The sequence below is a fragment of the Tympanuchus pallidicinctus genome, unplaced genomic scaffold (assembly GCF_026119805.1).
Source record: "Tympanuchus pallidicinctus isolate F22 unplaced genomic scaffold, pur_lepc_1.0 scaffold12, whole genome shotgun sequence".
NCBI classification, from domain to species: Eukaryota; Metazoa; Chordata; class Aves; order Galliformes; family Phasianidae; genus Tympanuchus; species Tympanuchus pallidicinctus.
In genome coordinates, this window is record NW_026294637.1 from 12,183,237 (window position 1) to 12,205,025 (window position 21,789).

At 35.1% G+C, this 21,789-nt stretch overlaps 1 protein-coding gene across 2 annotated transcripts in view; it reads left to right on the forward strand.

The window, feature by feature from the left end:
• The window catches only part of UNC13C (unc-13 homolog C), a 122,419-nt gene that overhangs the window by 70,822 nt on the left and 29,808 nt on the right, over positions 1-21,789 (forward strand). The window contains exons 16-23 of one of the 2 annotated variants that reach the window (XM_052671584.1): positions 2,273-2,406; positions 5,439-5,524; positions 14,412-14,538; positions 15,415-15,511; positions 15,927-16,070; positions 16,376-16,453; positions 19,104-19,181; positions 19,583-19,612. In XM_052671584.1, the coding sequence (XP_052527544.1) occupies positions 2,273-2,406; positions 5,439-5,524; positions 14,412-14,538; positions 15,415-15,511; positions 15,927-16,070; positions 16,376-16,453; positions 19,104-19,181; positions 19,583-19,612 (774 nt within the window). The remainder of the gene's footprint in view (positions 1-2,272; positions 2,407-5,438; positions 5,525-14,411; positions 14,539-15,414; positions 15,512-15,926; positions 16,071-16,375; positions 16,454-19,103; positions 19,182-19,582; positions 19,613-21,789) is intronic. The other variant, XM_052671585.1, reaches the window with a different exon arrangement.

The window sequence follows — 21,789 nt, forward strand, 5'->3', positions numbered from 1 at the left end:
GACCAATAGCTGTTAACTGGTGACTTTTCTTCTTTATATACTTGAGAATTTGTTTTCCTTGACTTTTTAAATGTATTCTTAAAAATCTCCTTATGACTACTATCCTCTACAACAGTAAGCAGTATTCATTGGCTCATGTATCTTTTCACTGTATTTGTGCATTTGTGTGTAAACTGAGTACACTGGGTATTTGGTTCACATTTTTATACTACTTTTTTCTTGATGTACATAACTTGAGTGAGTGGATTACTGATATTGAGATAATAATGGCAGCAACCATTACAGTGCAAAAATAACTTGAACAGCTTTGATCCTTTCTAACCTATCTGTCAGATTTTAGGATTCAGAATGGAAATTAAAACTGGGTGTGGGCAAAGCATATGCTTTTATTTCAGAGCATAAAATACATATGTTAATGTCAGACTGCTTAAAAAATTACTCTTTGGGGCAATTTTGTAGAGGTCATCTTGACTTTTAGAAGATTTCTGCACTCGAGCTTTTGTGGAAAGTAATTTTTGTGCTACTCAGACTTTGTGAACTAGATATATTTTTCTACCTATAATAAAGCATAGAATTTCACATTCTGTGATTAATTTTCACAGTCTCAAAACGTAGTTTCAGCTGCATGACATGGTAGATTTTTGCTGTGAAATGCAACTTTTGGATGGGATGTTGGACTAAACGCGAACCAGCTTTATCTTATCCAAGTACCTGTCAGTTAGCTTGCCTAAAATATTATCTAGCTTCTGAGAAACACACATAAATACTATTTGAAAAATATCTTTCTTAAAGAAACAAAATCTTAATGTACACCAGGGAAAGGCCTTGTGAGTGACACTAATGCTCCAATATTCATTTCTGTTTTGAAAAACTTTTCTGTTTGCAGAGGTGGTTGCTGATATTAGTCATACCCCACTCACTGTAGCTGCTTCTGAGCCTTGCCATTATTTCAGCTGTGTTGGACACTGAAGCTGCAGTATTTGTAGATGAACTCAGTTTGCAGCGGGGTTATCTGAGATTCTCCAGAGGCTGCAAAAACACTTTCAGTTATGTGTTGTTGAAATTCCCTTTTTGACACTCTAGATATTATTAACAGATAAAAGTTAATTGAGGTTAAGATAACGTTTAATTAATTCACTATGACACTAATGGAGGTCTAACCAAAGAGAAAAAGGATTCACTGAAAAGGTCTTATTTGGACTACAAGTGAGAAGTACAGAGAATGCATTCTTACAGTTAATGCAAATTTCAGTGAGGTGAAAATTAATAAATTCTCAGGCAAAGTTTCTAAGTGGTGAGTATTAATACATACTTACAGCAATATTAAAAGGTGCAAAGGGCAGGCTTTCAATCAAAGCATATAAAACACTGCATTACTTGCCAAATTTTTATTAATGATTGGAGACATCTGTTGGTAATTCATCTGACATGTCAGTATCTCATGTCCTTACGTGGTCCTTACAGAAATATAATGTGGCTCCTCAGGCTGTTTTGGATGCAAGCCTAGTTGTGGTTCCTTTCATTTACAAAAACATACAAAATTCCATTTCCCCAAAATAAAAAAGGAATAAACTACGTGTCTGGGTTTGCTCATGTTTATAAATCCCTGGAGAGATAACAGCCTTCTTGAATATTCTGAGGTACCTTTTCCTAGTGCATCTCCAGGTTGCTTTTTTTTCTTCCTACTCTGCACTGTTTTCCTTTGCTTGTCTTAAATGCACATGTTGTGGTTCTTGTCAATCTATCAGACCCTGTAAAAATGTCTGTGCAAAATGCACTGGGCAATAGCCTTTGTTATTTTTGTTACTGCAAAATAAATTAAAGTGTAACTGTTTCTTTAGTTAGAGTGAAGAGCACAGACAGTATTAGACCCAATAACTTTGGCATAGTTTAATCCACAACAAAACAAGAAATATTTCTCATTATTAATTTATTCAGTGTTTATTATTTAAAGTATAAAAGTTCTCTTTCAGCAGATCATTTTACCTACACTCTGTTTCAGCACAACAAAAACTTGAAGAATGAATTTAATGAAAGTATGGATATGCACAAAATGTAAAATCTGCTCTTGGCTGACTTGGATGCCTTAGTGCTATGCCTGCAGCCACGTACAGGCTATTATACAGTTTACTTTAGTCTGGTTAGGTTGAAGACAGTGTTTATCCAATTTTTTTAGGATTCTTAATATGTCTAAGTAATAAGCTGTAGTTGGAAATTACCTAATAGTTTCTCTTTTTCTAATATATGCTATATTAAAATCTTGTTTTAACAGGGTAAGAAACAAGAAGTTCCTAAAGAAGAACAGGGACCAACAACAAAGAATTTAGATTTCTGGGCACAGCTTATTACTCTGATGGTCACTATTATAGATGAAGATAAAACAGCATACACACCTGTCTTGAACCAGTAAGTAACTAGTTTCCCCATAAAAAGTAGGAATCGTTGATTTATTAAGAACAGGAAAAATACACCAGAACAGTTGTATTTTAAACATTATTTGATTATGGATTTTTAATTTATTTTTTTTTAAAGCCTATAAAATTGATAGTTGGCACTCTAGTCACTGGAAAGAAGGTCTTTTGTTTTAGGAACACTGGAGACACGTGGTATGTGCACCATCCCAAAAATGTATATCCCTAAAATCAAAAAAGTATTATGCAAGAGAACTAAGCAGGTAGACAGAAAGCAAAGATCAGTGAAAAAGTGTGAGTGCATTTGTTATCAAATGTCTTGGTACGTAAGTTGTTTAAATGATGATGAGACTTCTCTTAGGCATTGTAACAGAGTTTTTTGAAGGAAGGGGAAAAAAGTACTGAACTTCAAAAAAGGGACACTCTGAATTTATGACTGGTTGGAGAGAAAGCTTAACTTAACTGACTTGCAAGTTCTAGAAACAGAGCAGTATCTTGAGCTTGCCAGAGGTGAAAGTTAGTTTCTCAGAACTCGAGATGTAATATGCAAGGAAGGAACAATCAGTAACCAAGACAAATGGAATAACTAATCACTGGCATATTTGAGAGCAAGCCAATCGATTGACATGAGAGAGGAAAGGTTTTGAAAATGAAATATATGGAGAACGTCAAAGAACATGCCTCACATATCAAGACTGAAAAAATGTAATGGTGGTAGTTGAAATGTGTCATGGCCTACAGAAGTGTTTTAGCTCTTTTAGCTCCTTAGGGATATCTCGCAGAGTCTACAGATTCTGAGCATCATCTCGTTGTGATGATTTATACTGAAAGTTAAAATTGCATCTTAGACCTGTGTCACAGCTAAGCCTTTAACAGAGGCATCTGCAGTGGCAGAAGAAATTTAATAGAATGGTCTGAAAGGGAGCAAGAATGACTCTTTCTGAAGAGCACTCTGAAAAGCACTCTGTTGCAGGTAGATGTATTTGTCTGCAGACCCAGAGAGTTCAGACTTGCTCTCCAGTATAATTACCAAAGAAACCTCCAGGTCATAGCCACAAACTGGAAAATTTTTACCTTCTCATTCCAGTAATTCCTTTAAATAAATGAAGAATTGTCTCAGCCCTGGGGAATAAGCAGCTCTGAGCAATCATTTCCTTCACTGACCTTATTAAGGAACAGCTTTCTATCCAGAAGAAGTAGCAAAATATTTTTCCTGTTTACTCCATTTACACAGTCTAGTGTGAAATTCCTGGTATCTACTTGTTTCTCATGAAGATATGTATCTCACACAGTAAGACCAGATTAGCTAGACAGATTGTATAAATGGCTAATTTATTTGTCATGAAAACCTAGCATATTCTATTTATTAAGAAGTCTCATCAAATAGCACTGTTTGGTTGATTTATGACTTGAGGATAAGAGACTGTCATGTGGTGTGGAAGTTGATTTTGACAGCGATGTTTTAGATACACTGATTTTACAGTATTCCTTGAAGAATGACAGAAATTGGGAAAATTAGGACCCACGAGACAGAAATAACTGTAGCAAGAAAAACAAAGTGACTCATTCAACACCCTCCTGGTTGTCCTTTTGCTTCCCTAAGAAATGTGGAGATCATGGCTTTTACAAAGACTAGAAATGTGATATGTAGAGTTTTGCTTGGGAAATTTCTCTGATATTTTTTGCTTAGAGATTAATTTCTGAAATTGTTCAGAAAAAAATATTTCAACATAGCAATAAAATAGAAATAGTACAAAATTCCTTATGTGCACAGGTGCTTTAGAATTTAACCTTTAATTATCAACTGCCACTGTTACAATTTACCTTCAACATAAGGATTTCTTTTACAATTCTTTTGTATGTTAAACCTTGTTAGCTTCTCCCAGATTTGCAGCACTGAAACGATGGTATTTGCATAATTCCTATGACAGCTGCATAATGCCCACCAGTATCTGATTGCTTTAAGTATGGAAACAAGTGTAAATTTTGGAAAGGAAGTTCAGAGAGAACTTGGAATTAAGCATTCGTCTTCCACAGCCATTTTTTTCTTATTACAAATTTTGAAATTCCAGCACAGTAATGTCTTAAACCTATTACAAGCTTTTAAGTGCTACAGTAGTGTAAACAATAAGCTACTCTGACAGGAGTAATCTCAGAAATATGAGTAACCAAATGAACGTTAAATGTGGCTATTCACATGTAAAGCTATCTCTGAGGATAAATTGTGGCAGGAGTGGTGCATGCCTTAGTGATATCAGCTACTGCTTCCCACAGGAAAAAAGGAGAGCACGTGTATGTACAGCTTACATGCAGAAAGTCTTGGTCAGTTTGTTAAAGTCTCAAGTTTTGTATACGCCCTTATTTCTTAAATGAATGCTCAAATGGTATTATGGAGTAGATTGTTTAAAATACATGTTAGGAAGATTGAAAACAGGTATATTTGTTTAAATTAGGACCTAGATATGACACAATTTTTAGCCATTCCATAACCTTAAGTGTTATAGATTTTATTGCTAGTTCTATCAAATTTTCCTTTGTTCCCAATCATTCTTTGACAGTGAGAACTTTACAATTCTGAAGTTTTATTTTAAAAATTACAACATATTTTCTGAATTTGATTAGTGCTTCAATAAAAATACTTTAGATCAAATTCTTTGCTAGCATCAAGTGGTGTAGCAAACTCAAGACAAAAGGCACACAGCTCTGCATGTTTCTGCATGAATTTGGTCTTTGATTTTATAAATTTATGCTGAACTGCTAGTGCATCCTCACTGCTCGACAGCAGTGTTAAGGATTGTTTTATTACTCCAAGGTTCTGTGCAGTACTTCCAGCTCTTTGCTGGGTGCCCCACTTAGGTCTGCTTCTGTGCCCAGACAATCGTACAGAACAGAGAATACAGTGACTGCGTCATAAGGGAGTTATTTAGCAGAAAATAATTTCCTTGTGGAAATATTTGCCTTTCTGTTGTGCAGCTGCAAGAATAATTTCTAGCAACAGGCTAACTGATGTAATGTGATTAATTGTAGGTTCCCTCAGGAGCTGAACATGGGAAAAGTTAGTGCTGAAATCATGTGGACTCTGTTTGCCCAGGACATGAAGTATGCTCTGGAAGGTAACTGTAAAAAAATTATGAATTATACTAGAGAGTTCACCCAATGATTTCCATTGCAAATCACACCTGTCACTGCATTTTCACAGGTGGAAAGAGTTTTCTGATATACTTGAAATTATTCACATGGTAGTAGGAATACGTTGTAAAGGAAGAGATTTACTGACACTGCATGAAGTAAACTCTGCAACCAGGAGGCAAAAGAACTGTAAACTGAAATGCAAATTCTAATTATCCAAATATCCAAAAGTCATCTTCAATGTCCAAAGAATCAAAAATATGCCATTATAGGTATTCCCAATTTTCTTACCAGCTGAAAATCACTTGCTTGGCCCTAAGAAATATTTACAGAATGAAGTTATGGAAAAAGTGCATACAGGTAGAAAAACTGTCTTCAGAATGTGAAAACAGTTTTGTTATTCCCAACAGGATCAGATGCAGTTCTCTTTCACTCTTTAGGATAGTAAACCACAGGTGAAATATATATTTTTCTCTTACAAGAGTTAAAATCCAGATAATCTGCAGACTCATTAAAGTATGATTATTGCAGAAATCCCAAGTAAAAATTACTACATGAAACATTAAAAATACTGAAGAGATGGTATTAAGGGAATAGGCTTAATAAATAATGGAAATGTTGCCAGCCGAAGTACACATAATCATTCTACCTAAAGTAATTGTTAAAGCCATCTCTTCAACACAAATTTTTCAAACTGTAATGTGTTTCTCCAGAACAACAAAAAGCGTTAAATTAATTTCACTCTTAAACAGAGCTCAGATTTAAATCTGGAATATCTGCAAGCAGATTCCAAATAAATTGGAAATGAAATGGATCAAAACTGGATTTGACCAGAAAAATAGTTTTTTGCAATATAATGCAATGATATGTGATGAAATGTATTCCGTTAGTCTTGTACTTTTTTTTTTTTTTTTTTTTTTTTTTTTTACTTGCACTCAAAAGTAGCTGATTAGAATAAGCCAGATGCTGTGACTTTTAGGAAAGTAAACTCATACATTGTCTTCAGCCAAGCCTGCTGCTGACTACAGGGCATCTCTTCCACGGTGAAATTATGAGGTCAGACTTCAAGGAAAAAGCAGAGTTTAAAGATTAATTTCTGTAGTATTTTCTCCAGAATGTGATAATGGGATACTCTGATGATGATACAAACTTTCATCATGATGAGCAGAGAAAAAACAAGTGACTAAAGCATTTATTAATGGAAGAATTAATTTGTTCATCTACTGTGGTATTTCTTAGTTATTTGAATTCTGGAATTTGCACACTAATCAGAAAAAAAAAAAACCAGCACATTAAAAATGGGAAGGAAGGAATTACAGGAGCAGTGATTATAGTATGTATAATGTCAGAAGAAGATATAAAAAAAAAAAATCTAGAATGTGGGTAAGAGAAGATTTGAAAACTATTATTAGAAGCCAATGTTCTATAGGCATTTTAGAGAATCAAAAGGACTAGACTGAGAAAGCTACTGTCAGGCAGGAGATAAGCCTTTAAGAGTGATCAATGAAGCTGAAAGCCACCAGAAACTGAGAAGCAGGAAGACCAAATGAAAGCTGTGATTTTGGGTTAGAACACGTTCCTGGAAACATGAGTGGTAATAGCCTTCTATCTCAACAAGCTGCAAATCAGGAATAGGTATCAACAGAAGAGTGTACAGCAACTTAATTTTCTGATCATAACATCACAAATATTCATAAGAATTTCTAATAGCCATTATATATTGTCAGACTCCCATAATTTTGAATGTATAGTTTATACTTGGTGCACAGATAGCCATAAGCACCTCCCGTTCTTATAGAGTTTTAGTCATTCAACTACAAACATTCCCTACAACAGAAAGTCTATTCACCCGAGATCACTCTACTTGCCAGGCAGAGTGTATCTGATCCCACAAAAGCAGCTCTAGATCAAGTAAGGGTTTGTATTCCGGTTGTGGAGAACAGGACAAGAAGTTCTTGAGGAATACAGGAAGTACGGAAGGTTTGAGTGGGTCAGGACTTGAAAACAAATATTAATGTGTCTAAACATGATTAATATATTATGTATGTCCTAACTGTTCAGAAAGAGGTACAGAGGATTAATTAGGAGGCATGTGACTTTTAAAGTCTATTCCAAAGCAGACCCTGTGTTTGGCCTTGTCTCTGTGCTGCTATGGATACTCTCTGAAAGGAGCAAATGCCATTTTTCTAATGAAACATCTCAAATCATTCCCACAATCAACAGTGAAATAATTTCTGTATATAAAGAATAAGTAAAGGAAACTGACTTTAATTACAAATTAATTAATTAATTACAAATAAATGTATATAATTTCCATCCTGCAGCAGAATCTTGATAAATATAGTCACAGAATATAGATCAACATGCTCCTCTATCCAAATTTACTGTTCTTTAAATCAGTATTTCCCCAAATCTTCTATAAACTGAATTCGATTCTGCAATTGTTAATGGCAGGAAGACCTTTCAGTGTGAATTCTGCAAAATTATAAGTAAACCATTAAATATGGTCAACCTCGATCCATACAGTTTTTTAATGGTATTTATCATTAAAATGTATCCTATTCAGCTATGCAAGTCTAGCCTTCCAAATTATTAACACAGGCTGCCATCTGCTCATATGTAGAGTCCAGGGTTGTTGCAAACTCAGCTGGATCCAATTTAATATTAATCTTCTCAAGCATGATCTTTATTGTAAAGTTGATTCCTTCCTGTGTCTGATCAAGAAGCTATGACATACTCCAGCATCATTTGAAAAAGGATCACTGATGTGGTAAAAAAAAAAAAAAAACAAAACACATAAGATCCTGTATCTGTTCTTTTCCTCACTTCATTAGTTCTTACCCACTAACTCCCATAAACGTAAATTCAGGGAATCAGTGTGTCCTATCTCTGTTCTCTAACAGAAGATGAATACTGAAACATCTAGCATCTGTTTTCACTTTTTCCTGAGAGCAGAGAGAATGGCTGTCCAGGGCCTGTCCTCTGACTGCACAGCTGAATGCTTCATCTGTCCACTCAGGGATGCAGGGAGCTGCACCTGCTGGTGTTGCTCGTCAGTAGTGCTGTCTGACCCCATGGCAATGAGAACCAGTAGGTGCTAGGAGGCAGGAAGCAGTCACTACACCTCTCCATCTTGTCCTTCCCTCAGTTCTTGCCCAGGAACAATCCAGCCCTTTGTGATGGGAAGGAAGAAGGAAGGGTCCTTGAAGGCTGCTGCTGTGTAACTGAGAAGACAGAACAGCAGCCTCCACAGCAGTGGCCTTTTGCTCAGTCACTGTGACTGCATGATGGTACAAATGCTAAGGTAGCATATCGGTGTGACAGGACAGATTCTTGCTGCCAGTTCAGTCAGCTCTCTTTATGGGTGAGGGGAAAAGGGCATCCCAAAGGACAGATCCAGACTCCACGGCTGCTGAGACCAGGGCTGCACTGTTCCAGGTTGACATGACTTGCAAACAAGAGACTGCAATAATATCTAGCATTGAGCTAATTGTTTTATTCTAGATTTTCTTCCATTTCAGATTAATAACAATGTTTAGTCTTTGGCTAGTATTAAAAGTTCTATACAAACTTGAACAGATTCATCCCACTCCAGTTCTTATTTTTTTTCTAATCTGAAGCTATTGGGATTATTTTCACATACTGATGCTGCATGGAGAAGGTATCAGATATTTCTCTTTGAGAACTCACTTTGTTAGGTTTGGCTTTTTTTCTTCTTTGTGAGTTATCTTTGAGAGGTAGGAGTGATTTGCAAGATTGATTATATGTTGTTGTTTGGCATTTAGTTTATACAAGCCCATCTGAGTTCACAAGATGTTTAAATTTGTTCTGTCTGGTCATTGAAATATTCTTTATTTACGGTATGAACAAAAGAGAACACAGAGAATTCCAGCAGCAGTGCAAGTGATTTGTTACTGACTTCATATGTTAACAAATCTTTTTTTTTCTAAGCAGGAAGGCATAAAGGTTGGAAGATGATAAGAGACTAACCGCTGAAATGTGACATACAATTTGAAAAGTATCTTTTTTAACCTATGTCCTCAGAAATGTCTTTCCCTCATAGTTTGCATCTCTGAATTTTGAATAGATCAGATCAAATGTCCGAAGCTATCCAGACTGTCAGAAATAGAGCACTCTAATTGCTGTTATTATGATTATCTAATTCTGATAGTGGCCAGAAGTCAAGATCAGGATCAGGCCAGAAATTGGAGCCTGTGTAGATACAGCAGGAGATCACCTCAGTTCTGCAGAGATGATATTCTGAGTTGTCAGACCTTAAAAATATGAAGCAGAGAGAGAGTATTTCACCATTTTATGCACTTCATATAGGTTTCATATAGGATATTTCAGAAGTAATGCCTCCTATACATTTCCATGGAAACTACATTAGATACAAAAAGCAAAATAACACCATCTGATAGAGCAAATTCTCAGCTACAACACGCTCTTTTTTAACACAGTCACCACCATCTCCACACAGAGAAACTCAATTCTACTCCTTTTTTGCATCCACACTTCCACTTCAGACACCATTCTGTCAGACTGCCCCTCTGCTGCCATCTGTCACACGGCAACAAAATGTAATGGAATATTGGTGCAAAGGTTTACCCTCTGCTGCTCTATCACCATCTATCTCTGACATTATAGACCAATATCTAAAAAAAAAAAAAAAAAGGAGGCATTACTTTTGGAGTGGCCTTGCAGAATGCTGTTGTCCTCAGTGCACAAGTAAATATCTTTTTGTTTCTCTGACAGATTCCTTGTTCATTAGAGAAACTGATAAATGATGTGAAAGAGGCAGTTAGAGAGTCGATCCCAAGCACGGTGCCAGCATAGACAAAAATAATAACGCTGCCCACAGAAAGGTCACACCATTTCATGGCAGATTTCAAATTAGTTTTCACATCAGCTTAATTTACAAATTTCCCCTTAAGACAGGATATACCCTTGTCTTAGATGAAGACTACATAGCAGATTTGGGGTGAGGAGGGTAGTGAGGGCAGGTTATTGGAAGAAGAAGAAAGGCGGCACCCTCCAGAACGCTGCATGTCATCAGGGTATCCATCGAACTATTGAACTTCTTGATTTCAGTAAATCCTGTTCTGTATTCAGGTACTTCAGCAAATGCGTCTTCTATCCTCATTTCTCCTAAGACCTTAGGAATGAAGAGTCCAATGCAGCCTCATGGGGAAATCAGAGAGAAAGGGCAAAGAGGAGCAGATTACTACTGGGGTTAATTAACAATTTTCCTTTGGTAGATAATCAGTTAAATTGAATATGTCATGATCAGAAGATCAAGGAAGTTAGAGATGCTATTTGGTCAGCATAATTGGCAATGATGACAATAACAGCAGCTACATTCTGTGCGTACTGGAGGAGTGCCTGAGCTTTTTGAGTACAGCAATCCAGTTGATTATTGATCTCAAACGACACAAAGATCCCAATTCTTGTCTAAAAAGCACTGTAGCCATACTAAATGGCACTACTTTGTTGAAGTTAATTAGACACACTAATTAAGACAGATAAAGTGAACAGAACTGTTCCCAGGGGCTAATTTAATACTTCTTCATGGCATCATATTGTGCTGTATCATTGTGTGATCTTACTTGCCATTATATCTCAGAGATTGCTAGTATGGCCCTATCTTACTACTTGGAGATATATCTACTGTATCTCTGGGTCATTCCCTGAGCCATTTTCTTCAATTTTGCAAACTGAACCATAATTAGAAGTTCTACTGGGTGCTTGTACACAGTGCAAGCCTACAATAACCTTAATAAGTTAAAGCTACTTTATTTCTCATTTCAGTGCATTCATTACACCAGATCTTACTGGAGAAAATGCAGTGAATGTCTGACATCATTATTTTATCTTAAAGTTGTCAGTCAATAACAGAAAATGTGTATTATACCATGCAATTCATAATCAAAGCCCTGGCCTTATTTAATCTTCTTTTATCAACTTTATTCTGCCTTTTTTAAACACAGATACAGATACAGTAAATTTGCCCTGATGGGCAAGCCCATCAGCTCTGAACTGAACATTTGATGCTTGTCCCAGCAGCCTTCAGGAGAGTAAGATGAATCCATTAAAATTGTTAGTTTCCATGTTAACTTGTTTTAAAGCTCCATGTGCAATTTCTGAACATCTCTGTTTCTCCCTTCTGCTACAGAGGCAGATCTGGATACAGTGCTATTAATAATTAAAGTCTTGCATTTATCTTTCTGCCTGATTCCTCCAGTTCTGAAGTTTTTTCCACTAATTGCTTATAAAACACTACCATGAGTGTTTCATATTCAACTTGCACTCTTGTGGTAAATCAAAGAGGAGTGCATCAAGTCCAGGTGTTTCCTTCATGGAAGGAGGTATTTAAAATTGCTGTTGGAAATGTTAAGCTGAAATGATATACAACACAATTAAAACTACCTTTATTGCCTTTATTCTCTATTTCCTCCCAAACTCAAGCATTATAGTATCACATTTAATGAGGTAATGGTTTCCAAAATGTGAATATATGCTCTACTTGTTTCACAAGTATTGGCATGTATTAGAGATCTATGAAAGCCTAATAACTGTAAAGGGAATTCCTATACCAGCATTAATTTTTATTTATTTATTTAATTATTAATTTATTTAAATATTAATTTATTTTATTTATTTTATTTATAAAATTATTTAGCTTCTTGGAAAAAAGTGCTTATTTCCTTCTGTAGTCAATATTAGCTGTGTATACCCAACGGCAGAATTTTGTGTTTGAGTGCTTGTTCTTTGGATTTTATTGATCAGTTTGGCTTTATAGTGCAGATTTTAATCTGATGTGATACTGAAGGGCAGACGCTATACTGAGGTTGATTATTTGCTATACTGGTATTTTTATTTTATTTTTCTATTTTAGTTGCAAGCAGTGCAGAGGAAGCTTGTGCTTCGTCTGTTTTGTATCTTTGAATTGTTCTGTTATGACTCACGTATCCACTTCTGGTACTTTTTGAGAAGTATTTGATGTTGAATAAGTAATTAACTGATGCGACTAATAAGCTAAATTTTCAGTAAGGAGTAACAAAGGAGTTCAGTAACATTGGGAAGATATCAAAGTTCACTTGTCAAAAGTAATTTGAAATGTTTCAAGTATCAGTGTAACACAGCAGGGATCAAATGACAAACACAATGTTTTATAGTTCAAAATAAACTGGTTTTTGCAGCAGATTCACACATCCCCACATGGTATCACATGTTATGTCCCTTAGATATTATGCAACATTATTGTTTTATGCCCTTGAAGTCCCCATAAGCAGTTTATCTCTCCAGGAAAATAATGCACATCTCTGTCTTTTTGGATGCTAGGCAGCTGGCCCTAAAGTCACTCCTACCTCTTGTGAAACCTGAAGCAAAGTAGAGTTCTCTGACAAACATTCTCCTTTTGAAAGCTCCTCCTCTACCATAAAGGGCAATGTCAAATCAAATATAAAGCACTCTGTGTTGTCAAGGATTGACTATTTCACTTCTGCTGCTGCTAAGGAAAAAAAAAAAAAAATTGTAAATCTTTTTTTCCTCTCCTACTTTCTGTTCAGTGAGGAAATACGACTCTGTGGTTAAGAAATCTATGAACAAAATCTATGCTGCTGTTTCATATTTTATGTACATTCCCTTAGTAAAATGTCTGGTTCCCCATCTGTAAATTGTGAATAGCACTATTTAATCATCTTATAGAAATGTTGAAAGTGGAATCCTTTACATCTGTGAAGTGTTCAAAGATACTTTGTTGAAAATGTCCAAGCAAGTACAGTGGTGAGACTGAATACCTAGAAGCCTCATGTGAAAGGATATATTTTTAAAAGGAGTACTAGAAAATGTTCTTTTTCTTAGCTGCAAATCAGTTGTAGTAAACGAAAAGAAAAAAAAAAAAAGGCAGAACAAGTTTTTCAGGGTTAGTTTTCAGTTTATTTCATTTACCCTGACACAAAGAGCCCTTTCAGAAAGGTCAGTAGTATTTCACATTATCAAAATAAATGTAAATTACACATAATTATCAATTAGTTGGCTTTCTTTGTATTTCAGATAATAACCGCTGACTTCCATTGCCTTTAGCAAAGTATAAAAATACTGGGGTGAGATGTGAAGTAGTACATAAATACGTCCTTCTAAATCAGTGATGAACTTTGCATTTTTCTTCATTTGTGGCCTGATCCAATATATTGCATTCAATCATATTATTTCACTTCACTTCAGTGTTACAGGGATTAAGAGTAGACACTGAAAATACACTGCCTGAGCTGATTCACATTTGCAATGACTTGTGCAAATTTTTTTAGAAAGTATCCATAGGTTCTAATCTCAATTAGAACACCAACAGTGATGTTCTTGTGTTTTCTCACCTACATTCATGGTGGATAGTGCCATCTTGATCTTCTCATAGGTTAATATTAGGAACTGAGGATGTATTTTTCAGCTACATGTAGCTGCAAGTTACAGCTGAGAGATTTGTGAAAGATTCTTTCCCTTACAAAAAAGGAAAAAAAATTAAAAAAAAAAAAAAAAAAAAAAGAAACTGCTCATGAAATACTTTCATGTTCGTTTCTAATATGTTGGATCTTAACTTCAAAAACAAACTTTAAAGGGATGGAATTGTATAAATGGTGCCCTCCTGCAAACATATGCCCATTGTTTGGCAGCAGCTCATTTCTAGAAGTGACCTGCTCTTTGGTTTGTATTTCCTAAGGATATTCAGAAACTGCAGTTGCTCCTGCCTGTAAATAATCAAACCGATTGTCCTTCAAAATGCAAGTACTGTATCACTACTTCGCTAAGGCAGAATAATGTCATTTACTGTTAAAATGTTATTAAATGCTTTTATTTCCACTCCTTTTATTACAGAACATGAAAATCAACGGTTATGCAAGAGCACAGATTATATGAATTTGCACTTCAAAGTGAAATGGTTTTATAACGAATATGTGCGAGAGCTCCATGCTTTCAAGGATGCAGTGCCTGAATATTCTCTGTAAGTAGTGTGTAGGGAAGGCTTCCATGAGTTTGGGCTTGGTATAAGGTTTATTTCCTTCAAAAAATGTATGCTTAAGTTTATGCAAGTTATCAATATATACAGCACTAATGTTAAATACATATTTTATACTTCATCCTCTTAAATTCTACAATTTGTAAAGTAATTACTAAAACTGTTATTAGTTGTTTCATATAACAGTATATCTGCCTGCTGTAGCAGCTGTCATTTTCACAGATTACAGAATATTTTGATCAGAAAATAGGTGAAAAAATAGGAAATGTTGGAAGAACAGCAATGTTGATCATTGGTGAACATATTATTTCATACATTTTTCTTATTTCTGGATCAAGGCACAATGCCAATGAGACACATTACTGAAATGAATCTTAGTGCATTGGGTTAATGTTCTTTTGATGTTTTAAATTTCAGTTTTTCTTATGCAGTCAATACATTCAATTCTATCCTTTTGTATGAGAAATCTTTATTCACATCTTTAATCTACAAGTTCTGCAGATTTTCTAAACTGGTTTGGTGGATGTCATTGCTTCAAAAAAAAATCTAAATAAACGGAAGAGGGATTAAACATCTGATATTTTATTAAAGAAAAGCAAGCAAATATTAAAAAGGAACCAATAATGGAAAATAATATAAATAAACACATAAAATAAATATGAATAAGATCCTCTGCAAAACATGAGTGTATTTCTCTGATGGCACTGCAATCTCTACATCACGGGGAAGACCAGATTGAATAGCACAGTTAAGCTGAATTCTGTTTTGTTAGCCACAGTATCTTACAGCAACTAGAATAGACATGAAGACACAGTGACAAATCTTTAAGGAATATGCTTTAGAAAACTTTTTAATTTTCAGATGGTTTGAACCATTTGTCATTCAGTGGCTGGATGAAAATGAGGATGTCTCAATGGAGTTTCTTCATGGAGCGCTGGAAAGAGACAAAAAAGATGGGGTAAGTGCATATTTTTTAAAACAAAAAGTACTAAGGCAAGGCAGTTAATTAGTGTTGTAAAACAAGAAGTACACTTGATCCTGCAGTATCCTCATTAAGACCTCCCAAGATGCACAGTAAATAACAGTATAAAAAAATAACCCAGTGCACAAATTCCTGCTCTAATTTCATCTGTCTAAGCTCCCCACTGACTTCCATCTCGAGTTTTGTTAAACTCTGATGTGGTACTGATATCACGAAAGAGAATTTTTCTTTTATTCCTATGGGGACTCAAAGTCATATCAAGGTGAAAAGTCTCTGTATTAGCAGTAAGATTTTAATACTTTTTCTGTCACTAGAAAGAATGTTAAAAGTAGGAAAATGAATTTATACAGTTTGGACAAGTATTAACTATTTGAATGTTTTCTTTCTCTAGTTTCAGCAAACATCAGACCATGCCCTTTTTTCGTGTTCAGTGGTTGATGTGTTCACACAGCTCAATCAAAGCTTTGAGATTATCAGGAAACTGGAGTGTCCTAATCCAGAAGCACTGTCTCATTTAATGAGAAGATTTGCAAAGGTAGATTAAAATTAATGCATCTCAACTAAATTTCAGAGAGTGACATTGTGTTGCCATTGTACTTAGATGCTAATTCCAGTGTTGTTCAGAAGCAATCTCTCTGCTATTGAAAACTGCATTCCATTAAGAATAGCGTAGAGACTTTACTGCGTGGATTTGAAAGTATGTTCACAGGATAGTTTACATGAAAGTAAAATAAGATACACAAAATGTGTAAGCACCTGTAAAACCTACAGTTAAAAAACCTTTGCTCCTTTTTTTTTGTTTTACACGATGAAATTTATTAGTTTCTTCTCTTCTCCTAGACTATCAACAAAGTGCTGCTTCAGTATGCTGCAATTATTTCAAGTTACTTCAGTTCGTACTGTGACAAAGAAAATGTGGTGAGTACAAAGCTATGTTTCATTTCTACCTACATGTCTTACACAGTGGTATACTCCAAATATGAGAGTGATCAATATGCCATCCCACATTTTATCTCCAGTTTTCCAGCAAAAAAAAAAATATATATATATTTTCTTTATCTTAGCTTTCATTCTGCATTGGCTTGCTTTTCTTTACGAATGATATTCCTGGAAGTTTCCTATGCAAAGAATATGTGCTGACTTTTCTGCTACTGCCAACCTCCGTGCAGCAGTGAGAAAGACATGTGCTGTTCTGTTGCCTCACTGCCTGCAAGGGCTGGTGAACCAGTAAGAGCCGTAACTATTCTATAAATTTAATGTAAAATGAACTAAAACTTGAAGCTGCATTTTCTACTTCTTCCATTTTAATACTAAAAGTAAATCAAATTTACCATTTTCTGAAAGAAATGAGCTTTAAGGCATAGTGTTCTGTCACTGAGTCCCACTGTCTGTGTAGACTTTTGGCCTGTATAACAGGATTTTTTTAATAGTAGCTGATTTCTGAAACCAATCTAGGATGCCAAACTTTTCTGTGGATTTAGATGGAAGAAATATAATTATGTTATGGTAATATTTTTTTTAAAAAAAGCTTAAAGCATTATAAAAAATGCCTTTAGGGGAGATAACTTTTAATAGAATCTGTTTTTTTAAACACATGCTTCTAGTTTAATAAAGGATTGTTTGATCTGGTGAGTTCAGTTATATTAAAAGTCCATCTTCTCCTTTTGGTTTGACAGAAGAGATTTGAACAAATATTTCTCATAATTATAATCAGATTCAAGTCAGTATTTTTACTGTTTTTACTATGCCCTATTACATGTACGTGTCAACTGTTTAGATGAAAATATACCAGAGGTGTTTTTCATAAAGAAGTTTATAATGTAAAAACATCCCCTCATCTTCCACCTCTTGTCAGAGTTTACAAACAAACCTGATTTTTATGCACTGTAGTCACTATTCTCTTTTGCATGTTGTTGCACCTGATTCCTACAATTCATTGCAAAGGGTATTCTGAAGGACATAACATATTGAAGTAAAAAATCAGTTTTTGAGCTCTAGTTCTGTTATTTACTAACAGTAATAGATATTTTGCATTGGTCTGAGGTACGTTTAGGCTCTGAGAGAGCCATCTTTTTCAGCCTGAAAGAAAATGTTTAAAATGCCACATTAACAAAGTATCTATCTCATAGCTTCTCTATATTGGCAGACATTTCCATTTGCTTTGAACAAAAGAACCCTAACATTTTGTTCAACTGTTCTTTCTCTCATCAGAAATCATAATCAATGGTGTATACTGCATATAGTCCAGAATAATGACTATGGTATAGAGGAAGAGTACGATAGAAACTAAGGAGAGACAGACACAATTTTAGTCATTTTAAATGATCAGAAGGTAGATAAGAAACTAGAAGTGGGGTTTGTGGATTTCTGAAGAGACTGGAAAGAGGCAGTATTTCAACCATGACATTCCACCCACTGTTTTTTGGTGGAGGGCAAATAGCATGTTTTACTGAGAAACAGTAATGTAAGTTAAAGAAGTTAGATCAGATTTCTCTTTTTACTTCAATTGGGAAAAGCTTGCGACCCTGACTTCCTCTGAGCATAATTGCAGAAGACAGTTAAAGCTAAATTTTGTACCTGATTTTTTCAGTAAGAAATACAATCCTACCACATTTCAGTGCTGTGCTGCAACATGCTACTAGCTAGAAAGGTATGGCTGATTATCAGTTGCTCAAATTGTTACTTTACCTTCTTGTTTGGAAAAGTGTGCATCTATTTCATTAAAATATATTACTTCAGTGTCTCGGTTATCCCAGTTAAGCGCTAGAACACACTGTCCTTGGCCAAGAGAATTACTTTAACAGGTTCTGTCTTGTTGCTCCTCCCACACAATTCCAAACTTGCTTATAATGTCATCCGAATAACTAAAAATCTATCGAGAGGTCATTTCTTCCATGTTTTTGTAATAAGATGCTTAATCTCATCCATGCTTTACTGTTTACCTTCTATTTATCAAGCAATTGCCATCTTTTACATTGTGATTTTGTTATGCCTTAATTAGCATAAGCAGCAATATATTTAGACTAAAGTGTTTACAAAATTATATTGCCTATTCACTCAATTTTGGACCAAGAGAAGTAGTACTCTTCTGGAATAATATTCTGTTCTTGAAAGTGTTGCCTGTTGATTTATTCATATACTTGTGCATCAGCCTTTTTCTGAGTTACAGTGCTGTCACAGCTTTCTGCAAAGACTGCATCTAGAAAGTAATCTAGTACTCCCTCTCTTCTCATCTATTTTCACTCCCAAAGTACTTTGGCCATTATCGCATCTGTTCTCAAATAGAAAACAATGCAGTTCTTGGTTAATTGTACTTAATTGAATGCAGTTGATGAAATCTGAAAACTGTCCAACTGCTTGGGAGAAGAGATTCAGTCTCCTGTGGGGCAATGTTTTCTTAAAGGTACAATGGGCAGTCACTGTCAGAGTGGGTGTACTGACTGGGCAAGTGTGAAATAAAGCAAAAGCTGCAGATGTCAAGAAACACAGATCCTTCTCTAAAAGCCCAGCTGCATGAAAATAACACACCTATTTCTCCTTTTTTTTTTTTTTTTTTTTTTTTTTTTAGCCCTGTATCTTGATGAACAACATTCAACAGTTACGAGTGCAGCTTGAGAAAATGTTTGAGTCCATGGGAGGGAAGGAGGTGAGTGGTAACTTTTCCTGGTTCATTCGATGTTCCTTAGAGATCATTAGCACCATGTTTTCAATCCAGCAACAGCCTTCGCTTCTGCTTGCAAAGAAAATCAAAATTTAGAAAGCAGTATAAGCAATACCCGTTTAATGTTCTGACAATGCCAGAAAGACCTAAAGTTATTTCACAGAAACATGCTAATGATCTGTAAAGTTCTACCAGCAGTGGGTGTTCTGTGTTGCAGTGTGTAGTGCCAGCTTTACTTTAATGTTTTTATTGGATCATAATTTGCCTCTTTATGTATCAGTCTGTTTTGCCCGTATCTGAATATTGTGCAGAATATGTGCCTTGTGCTTTGTCTGTAATGTGTCATGTCTTTGTCTAATGCCTTTAACTTGCAATCCACTGAGCAGAAGAAAGAAGGAGAGAGATTCTCTTATGAGGTTTGTGATAGTAAGCATCTTTTATTATTCCTGACCATATTTTCTAAAACTAAGAACAGTCACATTTCCTACTAATCTTCATCGATGCATTTGTGTAATTCCCTATCAACTAAAATCAAAAAGAGCTATGCTTGGGCATTCGAGACTCTACACTGAAATGTTTTGCTAGGAAGATAGTGTAAAGACTTTCAGAATTTCTAAAAAGCTATAAAACATTCTTCTAAGTGCTCTTCTAACTATCTCTGAGGGCTTACTTGTATCCAAGATTAGACACTTATTTCAGCAAGAGCAACAGCTATTCAGTAGTCCAGAATATGCTTAGCTTTATCTCCTTTCATATTTAAGAAGACTTTAAAAGTATCTCAAGTCTACTCAACAGTAAAGCAACATAAACGTGTGTTTCAATATTTCACTAATCTTAGCCTTTAGTTCTCATGTCAAATGATCGTACGGATGAGTAAAAAATTAGTTCTGCACCTGTTAGGAATTATTTTTAGCTAATTAGAATAAACACTGATATATTCCTTTTCAAAGTAATGCCATTTTGGTGATGACAAAATTGACTTTGAAAGCCTATCTGTTGGTTTCATTCATTTTAGTTGAATAGCACAAAAACCAAGGTAACAATTGCTTCCCTGGCCCTCTGCTAGTCTGCTATGTAAACACTTCAAAAGATGCCATATGTGTTTATTTTAATAAGACCATATTTACTTGACTAATGTGTCGGAAAGCATTCTGAAATTATGAGGATCGCAGACTGATTTTTGCAATTCATCTTCCACAGATAAGTACATGAGTATGCAGTTGGTAGTCACAAATGTGTTACTGTTTTTAACTACTTGTTTTGAAAGCTTATGAAGAAATTGACATCTTTTCAAGGCATTGAAACGTGTATTGTTAAAAAGTACTATTTGGATAATGAATGTACTAAGTATAGCAGAGTACAGAGACATGAATTGTAGCAATTGGGTTTGTTTGTTTGTTTTTTAATTTAAAAAGTACCAAAAACAACAACAGCAACAACAACAAAAACTTGAAAGCAAGTTATGTGCAACAATATAATATCCAAGTCTTTGATTTGATGACAGTGGTCCAGACCCACAAAGGATTCAGGCCAAACAGTTCTGAAGCATCCAAATTAGATTCAGTGTACCTAGGACAATCAACTGGGTGGTCATGGTAGAGAAAGGATGAGGATGAGGTCTGTTACAGACAAAAAGAACCACTGAAGTGCCAGATTTGATAAATACCCGTCACTTCCCTGTTTGTAACTATTTTATGTAACATTTTTTTTCTGAATTGAAGTAACAAGTTAGTCTCATTAGGAAAGCATAAACAAGCTATTCAATCTGTGAAATTACAGATAAATGCAGTAAAATGGAATTCAAATTAGAGAGGTTCCACTTAGCACATGCAAAAGTAACTTGCACATCTGTATTTTCCTTTGGAAGCTGTAAAAATAAAAGAAAGAAAGAAAAAAAAATTGCAGTTAGCAATATTTTCTGTGCATTAAATTACAGCATAGAATAGCTCAATCTAACACTTTAGATAGAAAGCAGTCCACTTCATCAGAACTCATTTACAGTATTTTAAAAAGATTTTTAAACAGCATTTGGAAGCAATGGTATAAAAACAATTTCTTAATGTTTTTAGCTTTTCACTGAAAGTATTCTACACTTTTGGGTGGTGCATTTCAGTAGTGGTGACAGGGCCAGTGGATCAGTTCCACTGGCGCAGATTGTTATGAGAGTGGTGTGCTGGCCCTTGTTCATAGCTGGTAAGCATGTAGCTGATGGTGGTGACTGTGTTAAAAAATAATATTCTGTGGCCGAGAACTTGTTCTATCACACAGTGCTGTTGTGCTCTTTGTATCTGTTTTAGTTTTCATGGAAATAAACAGGAGACATTACTGTCGGAGCAGCCTCACATTTTAAGGCTAGACTGCACATTCATGTCACAAATTGTAAATACAACCCAAGAAAATAAGATAAATGGTCTTTCTGCTCTTTCAATTCTTAGATTAGTTATGGCACATTATTTACAAACCTTTTTCCCTCAACAATTATCTATTCAGTTAGTTTTTATTTTCCTGAAAAAAATATATTCAGGTTGTTGGCTGTTATTTGATTGGCTTTTATTATTTATCAGATACCATGAGAATACATAAGGCTTGAAGA